Genomic DNA, 19,756 nt, shown 5'->3' on the forward strand with positions numbered 1-19,756 from the left:
TGGCTGTGGAGGCGCTGCTGGAGCTTGGAGCCTGCGCTGCCCGCGTGCCGCGCCCGGAGCCGAGAGCCGCGCCCCGCGACCCGCGCCTTTGTCCGCCCGCCGCCCGCCGCCCATGGAGCGCGCCGTCCCGTCGCGCCGGGTCCCGCTGCCGCTGCTGCTGCTCGGCGGCCTCTCGCTGCTGGCGGCCCAAGGTAGGGGCGCGGGGGCGCGCCGGGCGGGGAGGGAGCTCCCCGAGCCCACGGCCCCCGCGTTAGTGACTCCCCGACACCCCGACCGCCCGGACCCACGCCCCGTGCGACTTTTGGCGCTGCCGGCGCCCGGGAGCGTCGACCGGCGCTGCGCCCCTCCGCGGTCTTCAGGGTGTGTGTGCTGCGCTGCCGCTAGGCCCCGGCGACGCTTCCCGCCCCCACCCCGACCCGTCTCCTGGCTTCGGTCCTAATCACCTCGCTGACGTGGGGATTTGTTTTAAAGACGGATCCCTGCAGACACATCCTCCTGCCGGCCCTCTCGCATCCACCCTAGCGCCCACCCACCCCCTGGGGCCAGGGTGCGGACTGGGGGAGAGGAAGGCTGGCTGGTGGTTGCCAAGGACCCCCCTACCTTGCACCACCCAGTGCCTGCTCCTTGCACCTGGAGCGCCCTTGGCGTACCTGTTCACACTGCCCCCACCTCCACCCCTGCACAGGCGCTGTGGTACCCAGCTTGCTGGGCAGTGGGGACAGTAATTTGCCCAAGAGACAAAAGCAGTCATGGGGTAGGAGGTGGACGTGAAGAAAGCAGAGAGGAAGGGAGTGGGCTGAAGGTGTTCAGGGCCATGGCTGTGTGTGCAGAGACCCCTGCCTGCCCACCTGAGACACCGAGGACCCCAAGACACGGGGTTCTGCCAGGCTCCAGACTCAGCTGTGGCTGGGGACAGGACACCTCCAAACCCAGCCACCTGGTGGCAGAGGGCTGCCAGGGGGTCTCCACCAGCAGACCCGTGGCCCAGAGCTCCCAGCCATGACCTCTGACCTCTCTGCTGACCCGTGGCTCATCAGTCATTAGCCAGGCCAGCCTTCCTGGGGCCAGGCCCAGATAAGAGCCCCGACCACCCTTGGCATCCCACATTCTTTATCTCTGGCTCAGTTGAGTTTCTTTTAAACTCTCTGGGGACCACCCTCCTCCTCCGTCAAAGGTCACTGGTCAAAGGTCACTGGTCTCAGCTAATGCTTTGCCAGGATTCAGGGATTCCCGGAGAGGCTGCCGGGGGGCGGGGGGAAGAGCTGTGCAGAGGTTTCTTGGCTCAGTGGCTCCCTGCAGCAGACCTTCACGGAGCTCTGGCTGTTCCAGGCATCGGCTCCATCCTGGGCATGTCTGGTGGGGGACATCTCATGGGGTGGGGGGAGGTGCAGGGCTCAGCATTGGCAGCAAGAGCCATCCCAGGCCCTGGGGCTTACGGGAGGCTTCCTGGAGGAGATGGCGTTTGGGCAGGAGCTGGTCAGGCAGGCAGGGAAAGAAGGGAATTCTGGTGACCCCTGGCTGGAGTGAAAGCCCAGAGGGGCCTTAGACTGGGGGCCACACAAGACTCCTGTTGGAAATGGAAGGGGCCCCGGAACCTCCTGTATTTTACGCCCAAGGAAACTGAGGCGCAGAGAGAAAGCTTAGTTGAACTTTCCTGAGCCCGAGTCCCCAGATACTCCATCGCTGTTCTTTTCTGCCTGCTGTTTGAGAAGGGTCCCCTGCAGCCTGGCAGTGACCAGCTTTGAAGGAGCACCGAGACTTGCTAGGCTGAAGCCTGACTGACGGTTTACAACCATCTTCTTCACAGAGAAGGTCCTAACTTGAAGTGTATAAAGGAAACCTTAATTGCACACTGATGAGAATGCTGTGGTCCTTTGTCTCTTTTGGGAGGTCCCTCTTTGGAGTTTCAACAAGTTTAGTGTGGTTTGGGGAGAGAGGGTTAGAAAATTGCCTGGTTCCTTTCTGTGCCTGCAAACTCAGAAGCTGTAAGGTTCCCTGAAGCCTTGTAAGGCCGAGGGTGACACTGTCCCCACCCTCCGTAGAGCTGCGGGGTCCAAGAGGAAACATGCAGTTTAAAAGTGATCATGGAAAAGGCCTCGATGGTGAGCCCTTTAGCTAATCTGCTGAAACCCATTTGGTGACCTGGCCACGGAAACGCAGAAGGGGGCTGGACTTTCGTGCCAGGGGGCAGAGTTGGAACCACGGGTCTGTCCTGTATCCATCTGTCCAGTTGGGTTTTCCTGAGAGCCAGGGCGGGCGGGAGTAGAGAGAAGAACGGTGTTGGGAAAGACGGTTGTGTTTTCTCCAAGACTTCTTGGCCTCTGGCTCCAGCCGGGCAGCCTTCCTGACTGATTACAGAGAACATCGCTGGGAGGAGGACAAAGGGGAGAGAGGACTTGGCTTGGAAACATGTGGCGGCACCGCCGCCGCTCCTAGAAGTTTCCCAGTTGGGTGGCAGTGGCGGGACATGCGGATGGGGCTGCTGGAGCGTGAGACAGTGTGCCCTGAGGGTGCAGGGCCAGGGCGTCTCCTGCGGAGCCACAGCTCTGGGTCACGACCCCTCCTGGCACTGCCCAAGGCCACTCCCAACTTGGCTCATTTGCCGCCTCTGATGGTGGCGGGGGAGCGTGACTCACCGTTGGGACCCAGCAGGCTGCCAGGAGCGTTTGTGGGACTGCAAACATCTTTGTCTGTCATCCCTCAGAAAAGAACCACGGGCTTATCTGGTGGTTTTCTCATTTGTAAGATGGAGATAACAGAGACCAACTTTTTAGTTTGGCTGGAGGATTGAGGGAGAGAACATAGGATGACGCCTGTGATGGTAGCTGTATTATTATTATCTGTTATTTGTGATGTCTCCTTCCTAGAGTAGGATAGGACAGTATCCTTTTCCCCAAGATTGCACTACTAAAACTGCATTTCCCCAGCCAGGAGCTGGGAAGGAGGCCCAACAACCTGCGGCAGCTGTCGAATGCAAAAGCCGTGTTGGTAAAGGTCATGCAAAGTGGCCTCAGCTGGCCTCCGTAGGCGTTCAGTCATCTGTACGCGAAATATCTGCTGAGGGCCAGCTCCGTGCCAGACACTGTTCTAGGTCTTGGGGATATGACAAGGAGGAAGAGAGACCTGGCCCTTCTGCCCATGGGGCACATCTCCCAGGAGATCCAGAAAAGCGAACAATTACAAACCAACTCCAACTGGGAGTGAGTCAGGGAAGACTTCCCGGAGGAAGCAGCATGCAAACTGGGAATGTAAAGGAACAGAAAGAGGGCTGGGAGGAGGGTGGGGAGGGTGTCCCAGGCAGAGAGAAAAGCATGGACAAAGGTCCGGAAGGTGAGAGAGAACGTGGGACTTCTAGGAGTTCTGCCCCCTCCTCATGCTTGGGGAAGACCACCGTGCCTAGCACCTTTCCAGCAGCCCCTTCCCCAGCAGCCCCTTCCCCAACGGCCTGCACACACACCCCCGCCCTTTCCTCTGAAGGTGGAGCTCTGAGCAGTGGGCACAGCGGGTGGAGCAGCTTTGCAGGAAAACTGTTCTAATAGGGAGTATTTTGCCGGTATGTTTTACATAATAAGAGGTTTTTCTTTTGCAAAACATCAAATTATAACAATTTCATTAGTAATGCTTTTGCAGGCTTCATATGGTTCCAGTTTCCCTGTAATGGTCTCAAATGTGGCCAGATAACGAAACGGGCGGGGGGAGGGGGGGCGGCGCACCCATTCTGTCAACTTTCCTGGGGTCAGAGACCCTTCAGCCTGGAGGGGAGCTCATTGTTGAGAGGGTGTGGCGCTGAGGCCAAGTCATCTGTCCCAAGTCATCCAGCTCATAGCAGGCATGGCTGGACCAGAGGCTGTGCTTTGCGGCCAGCACTCTTTCCACTGGTCACTGCTTTTAAGCCCCAGGCTGGTCATAACAAGAGGCTGGGACAGGAGGGTCCTACACCGACCCACCCATTGCTGGGGGTCAGCACTTGACCAGGGTTAGGAGACTGGTCCCAGCCCTGAAAGTGATTGGAGAGAGCTTGACGGACTCCCACACGCTGTCTGCTCTGTTTCCTTAAAAACAGAATGAAAACTCTCTGCCCTAGGAAATTATGATAATTGGAAGTCTTTTACACTTACTCACTAACTTAGTCCTTCTCCACAGCTCCATGAAGTAGGTACTACGGTTACTTCCACTTTACAGGCATGTAAACTAAGACCCAGAGCGTATACTCTAGCGGACGACAGGCTCCAAAAGGAAGAATAGGTTCAAGAAAAATACTGGCTCAGCCCATTAGCGTAAAAACACTGTGATCTTGGGCGTTTAAAATCCAGTCCTGGGGCCTCCCTGGTGGCGCAGTGGTTGAGAGTCCGCCTGCCGATGCAGGGGACACGGATTCGTGCCCCAGTCCGGGAGGATCCCACATGCCGCGGAGCGGCTGGGCCTGTGAGCCATGGCCGCTGAGCCTGTGCGTCCGGAGCCTGCGCTCCGCAACGGGAGAGGCCACAACAGTGAGAGGCCCGCGTACCGCAAAAAAAAAAAAAAAAAAAAAAAAAATCCAGTCCTGGCAACCAGCCCTTGCTCAGGACGATGTGGTAGTAAATAGAGGACTCCAGATCTCGTGCTCCTAACCACTCGGCTGGACAGGCACTTCAGTGCCAGAAACGAGTGCTGTGTGTGCGAGGGGCTCCTTTGAAAGAACAGGCATTTTCCATGAGGGGTAATGGACGGTGGGGGGAGACCACAGAAGTGGGACCCACAGCCTGGGCCCTTGAGGGGCTCGCAGCTGGCTTGACAGGAGGTGGCCCCCCAGACGACAGCACCCGTCTTGGCTCAGATCTGTGGATGAGCCTGTCCTGTGCTGGCTGGGCCATCCAGCCCAGGGTCTGGCTTGGTCGCACCTCTCCCTCAGGTGTGGCCTGAGTCAGGGCCTCCTCCCTGCCATCTGGGGTGGCGCCTAGGAGCCCCCCAAAGAACCAGAGCCTGTAGTGCTCACCCTGCTGCAGGGCTTGGCTTTCTGTGGCCTCAGGATGCTGGGAGCGGTCCAGAACCGTCCTCAGGCGCCCCTTTGCTGGCATCTCTGTAAAGGAGAGTACTCTTGGCTGGTCTTGGGTCCTAGACACAGCAGGGCAGGCCTGGCCTCTGAAGAGAGCAGCCCTGGAAGTTGTTTAAGTCCTGTTTCTGCTTAATCCATGGGGACACCGCCGCCGGCCTTGCCAAGGAAACTTGTCAGAGCGCTGGGCCGACACGGCCAGGGCCAGGAGTCTGGAAACCAGGTTCCCGCCCAGCTCTGTCCCCGGCTTCCTGGGGGATCCAATGGGCAAGGGTGCCCGGTTATTCCTTCCTGAGGCCAGAGGCCCAGAGCCTCTTTTCCCCCAGTGAAGGGTTTGAGGTGTCTGAGGGCTTCCCTTCCTCCATGGCTCTGGGGCGCCCAGAACTCCTTGGCTTGAGGCTGCATCCCTCCAGTCTCTGCCTCCGTCTTCACGTGGCTTCCTCCTGCATCTCCTCTGTGCATCTCTAAGGACACTTTCATGGGACTTCGGGCTCACCTGGATAATCCAGGATGATCTCATCTTGAGATACTTCATTCCATCTACAAGGATTCTTATTCCAAATAAGGTCACATTTACAGGTTCCAGGGGTCAGGACATGGACATATCTTTCTGGGGGCCCCCGTTGAACCCACTACACACACTAAGAGTAAACACAGAAACAGATGCACTAACAAAAAGTATCGGGGGCACCCGTGCCATAGTGACTGTAACACACTGTGACAGTGGGACACGGGTGGCTCTCAAGTGGGTGTCGGGGGAGGGAGGGAGCGAGTGAGAGCAAGTGTTACCTGAGCTCAGATGTGAGTGGCGAGAAGCCGACTCTGAAAAGACCTGGGGAAGAGCGTCTGGGCGAAGGGGACAGCCGGCACAAAGGCCCCCAGGTGGGACCAGGTGTACCAGAGGGACCGGAGAGCTGGTGTGAAGGGAGGGGAAGGGGGGGTGCCCGAGAGGGTGGCCAAGGCGGGAGGGGCAAGGCAGTCGTGCAGGGCCTTAGAAATCAGGGTGTGGACTGGATTTTATCCTAGATGCTTGGGGAAGGCGCTGGAGGATCCTCAGCAGGGGGGTGACATTCCTTGACTCACACTTCTAGAAGTCCCTCTGTGCTGCCTGGTGAATGCATTATAGGGAGACCAGAATGGAGGTGGAATAAGCTGGGGGGAGGCTCCTGCAGGGTCCAGGGCCAAAGATCCCTGGGCGGGGGGGGCGGGGGGGGGCGGGATCTGCGGGCCAGAGGGAAGTGGACAGATCTAGGGCGTTTGGGAGGTAGAGTGGATGGGACTCACTGAGGGCTTGGATGTGGAGGGGGAGGGAGATGGAATAATTCATGCTGGCCCAGTTATTTTGGCTCCAGCCTCTGGATGCGTGGTGACTGCTAATGACTGAGGCGGAGAAGCTGGACAGGGGAGGGGATCAGAGTCCTGTGTGGAAACCTTAAGTTTCCTATTAGACGTCCGGGTGGAGCCTGGGCTCATGGGCGAGACCAGGCTGCAGACAGAAGTGTGGGAGTCTCGGCCGATAGGGGAGGCTGGATGAGGCCACCCAGGGAGGTGGGCGCAGTGGGGGGAGAGGACAAGGGGCCACGGCACTGAGCCCTCCCAGGCAGTTTGAGGAAGAAGAGCGGCTAAGTGGCATCCCCTCAGGGGGGTCCCCAGAGCCACCCCCTCAGGGGTCCCCAGAGCCATGGGTGGTAGCTGGGACACGGCCAGGATGGGTTTTTAGATGCTAGCTATCAGTGTTTTTATGCTAATGGGCTGAGCTAGTATTTTTCTTTCTTTCTTTCTTTTTTTTTGAGCCAGTATTTTTCTTGAACGTATTTTTCCTTTTGGGTTGTGTTGCCTGCTGGAGTGAAATGTACTGGAAGTTTTGTTACCTACGTGCGCCACTCGTTTCGACGTAAGACGGCTCCCTGAAACCCATCGCGCCACGCGTGTCGTTATCCCCATTTTCCATGCCCCAGGTTTTGGAAGGACAAGGAATTTTGTCTCTGTGGATCTCATCTAGTCAGATTAACAGGGACCAGAGATGAAAACTGTGCCCTGCTGAAGTTCCTTCTCAGAGAGGGAAAGGATCTGAGGGAGAAGATTCCAGACTCGCCCGAAGCCCCACTTCTCTCTTAAGAGCACCTGCGGGCTCTTAAGGACGGGCGTTGAGTGAACAGTAAGCGCGTGGTGGGTGTGGGTAGGTGACAGCGCTCCCCGGGGTTGGGGACAGAGGAAACAGTGATGGCCTTGTCGCTCCAGGTTGCTTTTGTGACATGATTTAGGAGGGCCACTCAGACATGGCAGGGTCTGTGCCTGAGGTTTCCTCAATTTTACGCCCTTTGGGAGGTGCTGCCAGGGGATCTGCTGGTGAGCCTGGTTGGTCTGATGCTGTCAGCTGCTGTGAAACCCTTGGTACCAGTGAGGTGTGGCATCAGGTGGGGTGACACCTTGGTCGTCTTCTTGTCCCCCGTGCCCAGCCCAGCCATGTGCCCTGTGTCAGAGATTGGGGCCACAGCCTGGAACCCCCATCCCTCTTTCCCCTTCCACTGATGTCACAGAGTTCCTGCTGTGAGTGGTTGGGGGAAGTGATGCTGGAGGAGGGGCCTCCCCATCACCTCCAGAAAGCCTTCCCTCCCATCTCCCCTGGGCTCGGGCAGTGAGCGGCCTCCTCTGCTCCGTGGCCCCATCTGCCAAAGGACTTGGCACACTCCCAGGTGACGATCACTTGACCCAGCCGCTCCCCCCACTAGTCTGGGGGTGGCGGACCGGCGCTGAGAAGGTGCCGCATTGGGGTGTGACAGGATGCACAGGCTGAGGGTGGGCGTCGATGGACATGTCCACAAGTGGGGACAGGAGAGAGGCGCCTCTTTGGGCTTCAGGTCACCCCCGGTTTGGTGATGGGGCAGAACTGAGAGGCAACCTGACCTCCCAGGTACAATGAACAAGCCACGGTGTCCGCAGTGATGCAGGAGGTCAAAGCCAGGGCAAGTCTGAACTTTAGGTCTTTCTGCCTCTCCTCCACCTGTCTCACCCTCTGCTGGCCACTGCCCCAGATGCATGGGGGAGAGACGATCCCTGGGGATTTTTGTTTTGTTTTTAAACTTTTAAATCATCTTTATTTTGGTTGCAAAGTTACAATTTACTTTTTAAAAATATATATATATTTATTTATTGGTTGCGTTGGGTCTTCTTTGCTGTGCGCGGGCTTTCTCTAGTTGCAGTGAGCGGGGGCCACTCTTCGTTGCGTCGCGCGGGCTTCTCATTGTCCCGGCTTCTCTTGTTGTGGAGCACGGGCTCTAGGCGTGCAAGCTTCAGTAATTGTGGCACGCAGGCTCAGTAGTTGTGGCTTGTGGGCTCTAGAGCTCAGGCTCAGTAGTTGTGGTGCACGGGCTTAGTTGTTCCGCGGCACGTGGGATCTTCCTGGGCCAGGGCTCGAACCCGTGTCACCTGCACTGGCAGGCAGATTCTTAACCACGGTGCCATCAGGGAAGCCCAGGCGGATTCTTAACCGCTGCGCCACCAGGAAAGTCCCACAATTTACTTTTTAATTAATATGTTCACCCTTCCCATTTGAGGTCTCATAGCTTGCCTCGGAAAACATTGCATTCTCTACCAAACTGCTATACAAAGATGTTGTAAAATACAGTTTCCCAAATTAATCCTCTTTGCCGGTATTCAGATTAGTGCATAAAGACAACATCGATTGAAAATGGCAAGTGACTTAATCGGCAGAACGTACAATTCCTTTCCTAATGAAGGGTGCTACAAAATGGTACACGAAAGCTCAGTTTTTAAAATGCATTTTAAAAACACGCATAACTGTGTGAGCAATTATATATAGAATGGATACACAGCAAGGTCCTCCTGTACAGCACAGAGAACTATATTCAATATCTTATGATAAACCATAATGGAAAAGAATATTAAAAAAAGACTCTATGTATATGTATAACTGAATCACGTTGCTGTACAGCAGAAATTAACACAACATCGTAAATCAACTCCACTTCAATTAAAAAATTTAAAACTACGCATAACATACAGTTGACCATTTCAGCTCTTTTTTAAGTGTGCAGCTCAGTGGCATTAAGCACATTCACATTGCCGTGCAACCGTCACCACCATCCGTCTCCAGAACTTTTCATCTCCCCCAACGGAAACTCCGTCCGCATTAAACACTAACTCCCCCTCCCCCTCCCCCAGCCCCTGGCACCCACCATTCTACTTTCTGTCTCCATGGATCTGACTGTTCTCAGGACCTCGTATAAGTGGCATCATACAGCCCTTTTGTGACTGGTTTCACTCAGTATAATGTCATCAACAATAAAAAAATTAAAAGAAGGATTCCTTTCAATGTTGGGCATTCAGCTTCCAAAAACAACAATCATGGGGAAGTTAGTTCCCCAAAGTAATTTTAACCCGAGGCTGCATATATAACCGTTGTTCTACAGGACATAAGGAAAGATAAATAATGGCCCGTAGAACCAGACCGTCATACTCAACGTGGTTTCAATAGAAGAGCCAAGTTGGGATCGTTAGAATCTGAAGACAAGGTTGACAGATGAAGATGCTCAACCCAGAGCTGTTTGTTCCCATAGTGAAATACGGAAGTAACGTAGATGCCCGGGGGGGCGGGGGAGTGGGTTGGAGACGATGCTACTTCTATACAACAGTGTGACGCCTTGTGCCTGGCACAGTGGCATAAAAAAGGAATTTAAGGGGGTGAGAGGTGGTGAATGGACGGGCTGTCTCTGCGGGGATCCTCATGTGCCCGGCTGTTACGATGAGGACAGCGTTGTCCTGTCTGCTCTGACCTCTCTGCTGCGTCACCATCCAGCCTGGCCGTGGGTGCCCCGTGGCCCCTCGGATTGGGAGTGCAGGAACTTCCCCCTGGCTGGAGAGGGGGCGCATCCTGCCCAAGGAGGGTGTGCTGACCCCGGCCACTGGGAGTTCCAGCCTTATGGCTGCTTGGGGCATTCCGGGGATGTTCCACGTTTCTGGATTGAGCGAAAGATGTCACATTTCATTGTCCTTCTGAGAATAAGGCTCAGAGTGCTCCAGGCTCCCCAGTGGGAATCATTTCCAAACGTTTCTACAGCTTGGGCACAAAGTTCTCGTGCCACTGAGCCAGCTCCAGGAGTCTGAGCTTCACCTGTGCTTGCCTTTCTCAGAGTTGAGGGAGGCCGAGGGGCCGCCACTCATCCCTGGGCCATTCTGCACCCCGAGGCGGGGCCTTGGTTCCCGCATTCTTCACGGACAACGGCAAGCAAATTCCCTTTGTTCCTTCCACGTGTAATCCAGCCACTGTTTACTGGGACTCCCTGTGTGCTCGGAACTTTATAAGCTTTATCCATCTCCTCAGCCACCTTCAGAAGGTACTGTGAGCCCCGTTTTGCCGTCCAGGAAGCTGTGGCTTAGAGAGGTGAAGTGTCCTGCCTAGGGTCACACAGCAAGAAGGCGCTGGAACTGGGATTGGGGCCCATGCCTGTTCGGCTCCGAAGCTGGCATTCCTACTCACCCCTGTAGCTGCTGAGGGCTGGCTGTGGGCTGAGGGCTGAGCCCGAGAGGGAGGCCTAGCTCTGCACGGGTGGGAGGGAGGGAGGGAGGGAGGGAGGGAGGGCGGGCGAGGCAGACAGATGTTGTCAATTGTGAGTTTGCTCCAGGCCGGGCTGGTGGGCAGGCGGGCTGCGGGGGTGGGGGAGAGACTGGATGGGGGTTGGGCCGGGGCCAGAGGGGCTGAGAGAGCCACAAGGGGTGAGACTGTGGGCGGGAGAGCTAGGCGGGCCCTGCTGGGATTGGGGTGAAGGGGTACAGCACAGGGGACATTGGCCTCTGCCAGGCCACGTGGCTGGGTCACAGTCGTCTTGGGGGTAAACCACAGGCCATGTTTTATCTGTGACAGGTCAGGTCCTGCGTTTCGTGAATGCTTCCCTTAGAATCAACTGGAGCAAGAATGAAGGAAGGAACGAATGAATGAGTGGGGCCCCTGGAGGTCACCCCGGTAACCGAGAGGCTCTCCCTGATGAGGGACCTTGCTGTTTGGGGCTGGGAAGCCAGTGATGCCAATTATATCTGACCCCCAGCCCACGGTGCCCCCCACGTTCACCAGATGGCCTCGTCGGGAAGTGTGGAGGGGGACAGCTGAGGTTGGGATGGGCCGAGCGGCCGGTAGGCAGTGGACGGGCAGACTTTGCTCTGGGATGGACTGTCACCCTTATTGCCAGCCTGGGGGAACCCGAGAGAGCGAGGATGCAGCAGTGCATCTTCCACTCCGAGCTCCCCCGGCTGCGGGTGGGGCTGAGGTTGTCATCGTTGGGGGACCTGGCAAGGCCCTTCCTCCTCCTGGTGCAAGAAATACCCGGGGCTTCCCTGGTGGCGCAGTGGTTGAGAATCTGCCTGCCAATGCAGGGGACACGGCGTGAGCCCTGGTCTGGGAGGATCCCACATGCCGCGGAGCAACTAGGCCCTTGAGCCACAACTACTGAGCCTGCGCGTCTGGGGCCTGTGCTCTGCAACAAGAGAGGCCGTGATAGTGAGAGGCCCGCGCACCGCGATGAAGAGTGGCCCCCGCTTGCCACAACTAGAGAAAGCCCTCGCGCAGAAACAAAGACCCAACACAGCCAAAAATAAATAAATAAATTTAAATCATATGGGCTTCTAAGAAGACCTCTGCTTAAAAAAAAAAAAAAGAAAGAAAAAAAAGAAATGCCCAGCACAGCCTCGGACCACGCCCATTGGGGGGTCTCCCTGGAGGTGAGCCCAGAGCTCAAGGGCACCGTGTTCCAGGTGCAGTTTGTCGGCAGAGGTGCTCGAGGTGGCTGCGGGCAAGCCGTCACAGCCGGTGTTTCTGGACGCATTGGCCTCGTGCTGAGCCCTGGGGTGACCCTCTCTTTTGGGGCCACCCCAAGGGCCGGGCCTTGGAAGAATAATGAGCTCAAACGAACACCCAAGGCCCTTGGTGCCAGGAAACGCTGCCAAGTCCGGCGGGATTTACCCCGTGGGGCACGGGAAGGCCAGCGGTGAGGAACCGTGGCGTTTTGTTTTTTTTATTTTTTTGCGGTACGCGGGCTTCTCACTGTTGTGGCCTCTCCCGTTGCAGAGCACAGGCTCCCGACGCTCAGGCTCAGCGGCCATGGCTCACGGGCCCAGCCGCTCCGCGGCATGTGGGATCTTCCCGGACTGGGGCACGAACCCGTGTCCCCTGCATGGGCAGGCGGACTCTCAACCACTGCGCCACCAGGGAAGCCCCCCGTGTCATTTCTTAGCGCCCAATTTTGAAATGTCCTGCTGAGAGGTGACCTTCTGCCTGGGAGCAGAGGCTGTTGTCACTAACAACAGCCCCCTTCCGGCTGCGGGTGGAACTGACGCTGGGGGGCGCCTCGGTACTCGCTTGCTCCTCCCTTGGGGAACGGTGGGGTCCCCTCCTTCCTGTGAGCCGAGGGGCCCAGCGGGGCAGCAGCCTGGGTGGGGCTGAGTGCCGGGCTGGGCGCTGGAGGGCGTGGGTGCCCCAGCTGCTGGACCCACCTGAGCCTTCCATCTTTCCTTTTTGTGAGCAAAGAGGCAACCTTGTGACAAAGCAAGGGCAGAGACCATCACCGGCCTCAGTTTCCCGATCTGTACAGTGAGGACTGATGCTCTCCTAGAAAGTGGCTCCGACGATGAAGTGAGAACACAGAGTGGGTCCCGGAAACGCTGGCTCTCTGCTTCTCCGCAGAGCCGGCTGGTTGCATTCGAGGCCCCGCATCACGGTTCCCTCTCTGTCCTCTGTTCATGCTGTACCTCTTCCTTGGTGTTGCTCCCCACTGTCGAGAGATTCCTTCCTTGGTTGTCCCAGTTTGGGGGACACCTCTAGGCCTCCCCAGTTTTGCACTGTTCATTTTTAGTGATACAAACCATCTGTGACCCCATAGGAGTGGGGTCGGCAGCATCCTGGATACCCACCCGCTGGGCTGGATGGCAGCTCGGCTGTGCCTTGGTCAGTAACACCTGTCTTTCTTTCTTCTGGACTGCGAAGGCAGAGACCCCGTCTGGGCAGGTCCCCATCCCAGTTTCCGGCATCTGGCTGGAGCAGGGATCCCGGTGCTGAGCTGCAGCCCCGTCAGAATTGGATTTGGAAGGTAGTAGTTAAGGTTTCAGGCCTTTCTAGGAGGAGTGGAGTGTGTGCTCCCAGCCTGCGACTCAGCGGAGTTTTCAGTACACGTTTGCCGAGTGACTGAGGGACCGGATGTGCCGCGGCCCTTTCGGGCCCCGTCCTGATGCTGTAGAAGAGACCTAAGGAAGGGGTGTCCAGATGGTGCGGCCGGGAGGGGGCGCTCTCGGCCACCTGAGGGGGCTGCCCGTCTAAGGGGACCTTGGGCAGGGTCCGAGGTGAGTCACCTGTCGTCAGTCACCCCGTTCTCTTCCCTGCACGGCAGGCGCAGACGTCCCCATGGAGGCTTGCTGTGCAGACGGACATCGAATGGCCACTCAGCACAGGGACTGCTCACTGCCGTACGCCTCGGAATCTAAGGAATGCAGGTATGTTTGCCAGTGCCGCTGTGCTACCAGAATAGTGTTCTTCTAGACAACAGCAGGGGAGGAAGGGACAGTGGGTGCCAGGCCCCCCGGGAGAGGCTGGGCCCCCAGGGCCAGGCTGCGGGAGGTGTGGGGGGCTGGTGACCCCCGCGTCCCTCCTCTGTGCTCCCACGGGCCTTGTACGGGACTCCGCTTACCCTTCCCGTGCCACCCTGGCATTGCCGGGGCATCCCGTCATTTCACCAGGCTGCAAGCAAGGGGATGTGGGTTTGTAGCCCTCGCTGCCGCACCTGGGCAGTGTGGCCAAGTCACCCAGCAAGGGGGTGGTTGTTGGGGGCGGCGGATGAGATCGTGTGACTGCCAGTGCTTTGCAGATAAAAGCATGGGCCACCTTCAGACCCCGAAAACGCAGACGAGCGAGTCCCAGAGCAAAAGTTCTGCCAGACCGTTGTCTACTTTATACAGTAGCCAGCCTCTGGATCAACTAGTTTTATTCCTCTCTTCTTCAGTTGGCTCAAGCTCCCTCAAAGTTTTGGGAGAATGTAAGCTTAGAATAAATGATAAAGGTATGTAATGTTGATCATCACCGTAAAAATAATAGCGAGGCTTTAAGAAGCACCGACTTTGTGCTGGGCGTTTGCTGCCCATCGTCTCATTTCACCCTGTTACTGATCCCATTTTACAGATGAGGAAACTGAGCTTTCCCCAGTACGCACAGCTGGTAGGTGATGGCCTTAGGACTTGAACCCAGATCTGCTTGCCTGGGGAGCAGAGGTTGAGGGGGAGGCGAGGGTATGAACGCATTCCATCACTTGACATCCGTTCATTTTCTCTGCCTCTAATCCGAGTCTAAGCTGCTTTGACGCTTGGAGCTGTGGGATGCTAGGTGGAGAGCTGCCATGGAAGGAATGTGCAGGGGAGGCTTGTCTGCCTCACCCTGGAGTTTTGCATTTGTGTTGGCATCGAGCAGAGGCTGCTGCCTGCCAGCAGTGACGGAGGATGTAAATCTTGATTTAGGAAATTCTTGAAAAGTCAAAAGCATTATAGACCAAACAAAGGAAGGGAAGACAGGGCACTCGGATTGTTTGAATTGACTGGGAGACCACGCCGTTAGGATTTATGGCACGTCTGATGAGTGAGAGCGGGGATCTTGGCTCCCGAGCGTGGCTTCGAGCTGGAAACGTCAGAGGGTGGCTGGCAGTTGCGGAGCGAAGCTGGGTGGTGAGCGCCAAGCGTTCTGTTTGCAGACTGGGCTCTGAGAGGCAGCCGGGCCCCGGGGACCCTCCTGGGCCAGCTTTCAGGCTGTGTGACTTGAGCCAACTTGGAACCTAAGTTTCCCCAAATGTAAAAGGAGGACAGCGATAGCTTCCTTTCGGGGTTGTGATAATGACCGAGGCGAGGGAAGCAGCCGGCACCACCAGGCCAGGCTGTGGCGCTGTATGTGTCTGCTCGAGCCGCCGGCACAGATACCTCTGCCCGGACGGCTTAAACCACAGACATTTACTGTCTCACAGCCTGGCCGACAGAAGCCTGAGATCAAGGTCTCAACAGGGCTGGTTCCTCCTGGGGCGTCTCTCCTGGCCTGGGGATGCCACCTTCTCCCTATGTCCTCATGTGGTCTCCCCTCTCTGTGTGTCTGTGTCCTAATCTCTTATCCTATAAGGATGCCAGGCAGATTGCACTAGGGCCACCCTAACCTTAATTACCTCTTTAATGACCATTTAATCTCCAAATAAGTCACATTCAGAAGTCCTGGGGTTAGAACTTCAACATAGAATTGTGGGAGGCAGGGATACAATTCAACCCAAAACGGGGAGCCCTGTTTGTAAATCAAAGGCTTACAGAGTGAGGCGTCAGCCAGCTGACCCCTCAACGGACAGAAGGAGGAACTGAGGTCAGCGACTCAGTGGCCTCTGGGCCCCACTTGTGAATTTGGATTTTAGTCATGACTGAATTTGTTACTGACTTCTACTCACCAATGCCTTGACTGAGCTTTGGAGATATCTTGAATCCCCAGTGGGCTCCAGACTCTAGAGAAGCTACCTTTTTGGCTATACAGCAGGCATTCGTGTCATGATCTACATTTTTTTTTTTTTTTGAGAGTTATGTTTTAATTGGTGGACTTTCTGAGGACTTCAAGCCTGGGACACAGTATCTCAGATAATGCTGAGAAAACTGTTCCAAAGAGGCAAGGGGGGAGCCAGGATATATAGGAGTTTTTGCAACAAAAGACCAGGTAGTTGGAACATCAAGATTACGGTCCATGATTTACATTTTGGGCAGGGTTGTAAACTTCAAACACGCATTCAGAGATTTCCTGAAATGTAAGTCATATCACGTGAATGGCCGAGAGGGAAGGTCTTCTCTCTTGGGGGCAGATATGGGTGCAAGTCCAGGTTCCCCCTGACCCCCGACATGTTGCCAGTGGGGCCCACTCACTTCATCACGTGGGACCCAAGGGAACTCTGGCTGGGTAGTGCGAGTTTCCATATGACAGGGTCCTCAAGACGTGTTATTCAACTCCCAGGACGCTGACTGCCAGCGATTGGCCTTTTGTTTCCCCGAGGCCCAGGGAGGCCGGTGGACTTGTCCCTGAACTCACGGGCAGGGGCTGCGTCTGTGTCCAAGGCCTCTTAGTGAGTTAGCTGCTGGGCTGCTGGGCTCTGACCGCACCCCGGTCCTGTTTCCCTAGGTGCTGCCTGCTGCCCCTCCAGCCTGCCCTGCACCCTTTCCTCTTTGTCAGTTAATGTCGGGGTCTGAACCCCATACCATCTGCAGAGGTCAGAGGCCAAGCTTGTGGTCTTGGGCTCAAAGTAAGATGCAGCTCATCTAAGAACACAACTGGGTTTTAATTCCAGGGGCAGCACTGGGTGCCACCGTAGGGGATGCTCAGGAGAACAAGAACCGCCCCCCGCCCCGCCCCAGCCCTCCATGCTTTCCTCGCCCAGTGGATGGGGACGGCACACGACAGATGACTCTGAGCCCCAAGTCAGAGCCGTGGTGCTAGGATGAGCGGGGCCGTGTGCAGTGGGGAGTGACAAGCAGCGCAGCGATGCTGATAGCAGGGATTTTCTAACAAGTTCAGGGTTATCGTTTTTAATGAAGGCAGAGAAGGGAGAGAGCAGGTCAGAAATCCAGTCTGTTTTAAGAGGGTCCTCTTACTAGTAATAGGTAAAAGATACAAGAAACAGGGCTTCCCTGGTGGCGCAGTGGTTGGGAGTCCGCCTGCCGATGCAGGGGACACGGGTTCGTGCCCTGGCCCGGGAGGATCCCACATCCCGCAGAGCGGCTGGGCCCGTGAGTCATGGATGCTGAGCCTGCGCGTCCGGAGCCTGTGCTCCGCAGCTGGAGAGGCCACAGCAGTGAGAAGCCCGCGTACCGCCAAAAAAAAAAAAAGATACAAGAAACAGAGACCAGCAGCCTCAGTAGTTCTGGTATCATTTTCCTTCTTTTGAAGTGGAATTCTGCCGGGATCTCCAGTTTTAAGTTCTCATTCATTCGGCAAATCTTTATTGATCTCAGTGCTGTTCTAAGGTCAGCACGAGGAGAATGGGATCACACGGGTGGGCGAGCCCCAGGCCGAGCCTCCAGGGTAGAGTTGAGGAAGGAAGGCACTGAGGGTTCTGTGGGGCCCAAGAGGCCTGGGGTTGGTGCCACCGGCAGACGAGGGGATTGGCAAGGACCGCAGAGGGGCCAGCCCCTCTCTGCACACATGGACTCCAGCTGGGCATGTTCGGCCTCTGCCTGAGCCTCTAACACATGGCACGTTCGGGGGCGATCGTTTCCTCAACTCATGCATCGCCATGCATTCTGGCCTGAACCAAGGGCCCATATGCCTTAGGACCCAAATATAAATTTGCCTCAAACCTTGGGTTGAATTAAGCCCGCGAGTCTCTCGGAGGAATTTGGATACACACGGAGCCAAAACCTAAAGCGGATCCTCAGATGATGTTTTTCAGTCTACCAGTCACTCTCTGAACCCCTTTGTTTATTTATTTCACAAACCGTATTGAGGGCATTCTGGACAAGATGGAGATTAATCAGTGAACAAAATAGGCAAAATCTCTTCTACGGAGGATACAGGTGACGGCATGGGAAAGTATCGTTTGTAAGAAGGCACAAGGTGTCATGGGAACGGAAAACCCAGGGACAGGAGGCAGGGTCTCCTGATCAGGGCAGATTTACAATTTTAAATAGAGCTGTCTGGGGACGCCTCGCTGAGAACAGACGTCTGAGCCAGCACCTGAAGGAGGTGAGCCAGGCAGCCAGGTGAATGCTTGTCCAAGTTGAACGGCAGCAAGGGGAAAGCAGCTCTCTGGACGCCCAGCCCCACCAGGGTAGAACTTAGTAACTGCTCCCCCAGAAGCCCCCTGGTGTGGGAGGCTGAGGTTCCCCACCAGGCCATCCCTCTCCCCGTCCCTGAAGCCTCTGTACAGGTCTGGCACACAGTAGGGCCACAGCCACATTTTTTAAAAAATTGCATTAAAATATACATAACACAAATTGTACCAGCGTAACCATGTTTAGGTGTATAGTTCAGTATATTCACGTCACTCTATCGCCATCACCACCATCCATCTCCAGAACTTTTTCATCTTCCTAGTGAAACCCGTACCCATGAAACAAAACCTCCTGCTTGCCCCCCCTCCCCCAGCCCACCCCTTCTATCTTCCGTCTGTATGAATTTGACTCCGCTGGGTCCCTCATATAAGGGGAATCACAGTAGCCATCCTTTTGTGTCTGGCTTATTTCACTTAGCTTACTGTCCTCAAGGTTTATCCATGTTGTAACATGTGTCAAGGTTTCCTTCCTTGTTAAGGCTGAATCCAAGTCCATCATATGTACAGACCACATTTAGCTCATCTATTCCTTGATGGACACTTGGGTTGCTCCTGTCTTCTGGCGATTATGAATCACGCTGCTGGGAATGTGGGTGTGCAGATATCTGTTTGAGTCACTGCTTTCGATTCTTTTGGGTTTATGCGCAGAAGTAGGATCCTATGGTCATTCTATTTATTTATTTTTCTGCGGTACGCGGGCCTCTCACTGCTGTGGCCTCTCCCGTTGCGGAGCACAGGCTCCGGACGCGCAGGCTCAGCGGCCATGGCTCACGGGCCCAGCCGCTCCGTGGCATGTGGGATCTTCCCGGACCGGGGCACGAACCCACATCCCCTGCATCGGCAGGCGGACTCTCAACCACTGCGCCACCAGGGAAGCCCCCTGTGGTCATTCTATTTAAAATTTTTGGAGGACCTGCCATACTGCACCATTTTACCTTCCCACCCACAGTGCATGAGGGCTCCCATTTTTCCACACCACTTGTTTTCTGTTCAGCCAATAAGTATCTTTGAGTGAATGGATCAATGGATGCATCTCTGCTCGCTCTCCCTGATAATGCAGTGACATGCCTGTCATTTGCAAATCCACTGAGAGCACGAGTGGATGTGTGGTAGCAGAGTACAGGCAGATCTCATTTTATTGCTTTGAAGGTTGCGTGTTTTTTTTTTTTTTACAAATTGAAGGTTTGTGGCAGCTCCGCATTGTCAGATGATGGTTAGCATGTTTTAGCAAGGAAGGTTTTTTTTTTATTAAGGTATGTATTGCTTTTTTAGACATAATGCTATTGTACACTTACTGGACTACAGTACAGTGTGAACATAATTTTTATATGCACCAAGAAACCAAAAAATTCATGTGACTAACTTTATTGTGGTTGCCTAGAACCAAACCTGCAGTATCTCGGAGGTCTCTCTGCAGACAAATCCATCCCGGAGCCCGAGGGCAGTTCTAGAAGTGCACGGGAAGCCGGGTGCAGAGCTCTGGCCCCATAGGGTGGAGGCTGGGGGCCGAGGCAGCCTGGCTGGCAGCAAACGGAGCCCAGCGGGGCCCCTCCCTCTCCGGCCCAGTGCAGGTCTGACGGCTTCTCCTGCCCTTGGTGGCTCTGGCCAAAGCCAGGGTTATTTGGGGTCTGGTGGGAGCCACACCTGTGATCACACACCTTGCGCTCCATCACCTGCCTGCCCTCACCACCTGGAGCTGTGTCTGAGGGACCAAGCCTGGGAGGTGACGGTCCTTCTGGCGACGTAAGCTTTTGTGCACGTGTGTCCTCGGGTTTCCGAGGACCTTCCTCCCGGAGCCCCCAACGGGGCTGGGAGACATGGATGCCACGGCCCGGTGTCACCGTTGCCACCATCCCTCACTCCGTGGCCTTGGGCAGGCTACTCCACC

At 55.8% G+C, this 19,756-nt stretch overlaps 1 protein-coding gene across 3 annotated transcripts in view; it reads left to right on the plus strand.

The window, feature by feature from the left end:
- Window positions 1-71: 71 nt before the first annotated feature.
- FBLN1 (fibulin 1) overlaps window positions 72-19,756 on the plus strand; it is a 77,125-nt gene continuing 57,440 nt past the window's right edge. For all 3 annotated transcript variants that reach the window (XR_003791097.1, XM_029205324.1, XM_029205325.1), the window contains exons 1-2: window positions 72-191; window positions 13,429-13,531. Coding sequence is in view for 2 of the 3 variants with exons in the window: in XM_029205324.1 (XP_029061157.1) it covers window positions 113-191; window positions 13,429-13,531 (182 nt within the window). In the remaining variant the exon portion in view is untranslated. The remainder of the gene's footprint in view (window positions 192-13,428; window positions 13,532-19,756) is intronic.

Source organism: Monodon monoceros, unplaced genomic scaffold (assembly GCF_005190385.1).
Source record: "Monodon monoceros isolate NGI ecotype Baffin Bay Population unplaced genomic scaffold, NGI_Narwhal_1 Super_Scaffold_6, whole genome shotgun sequence".
Lineage (NCBI taxonomy): Eukaryota > Metazoa > Chordata > Mammalia > Artiodactyla > Monodontidae > Monodon > Monodon monoceros.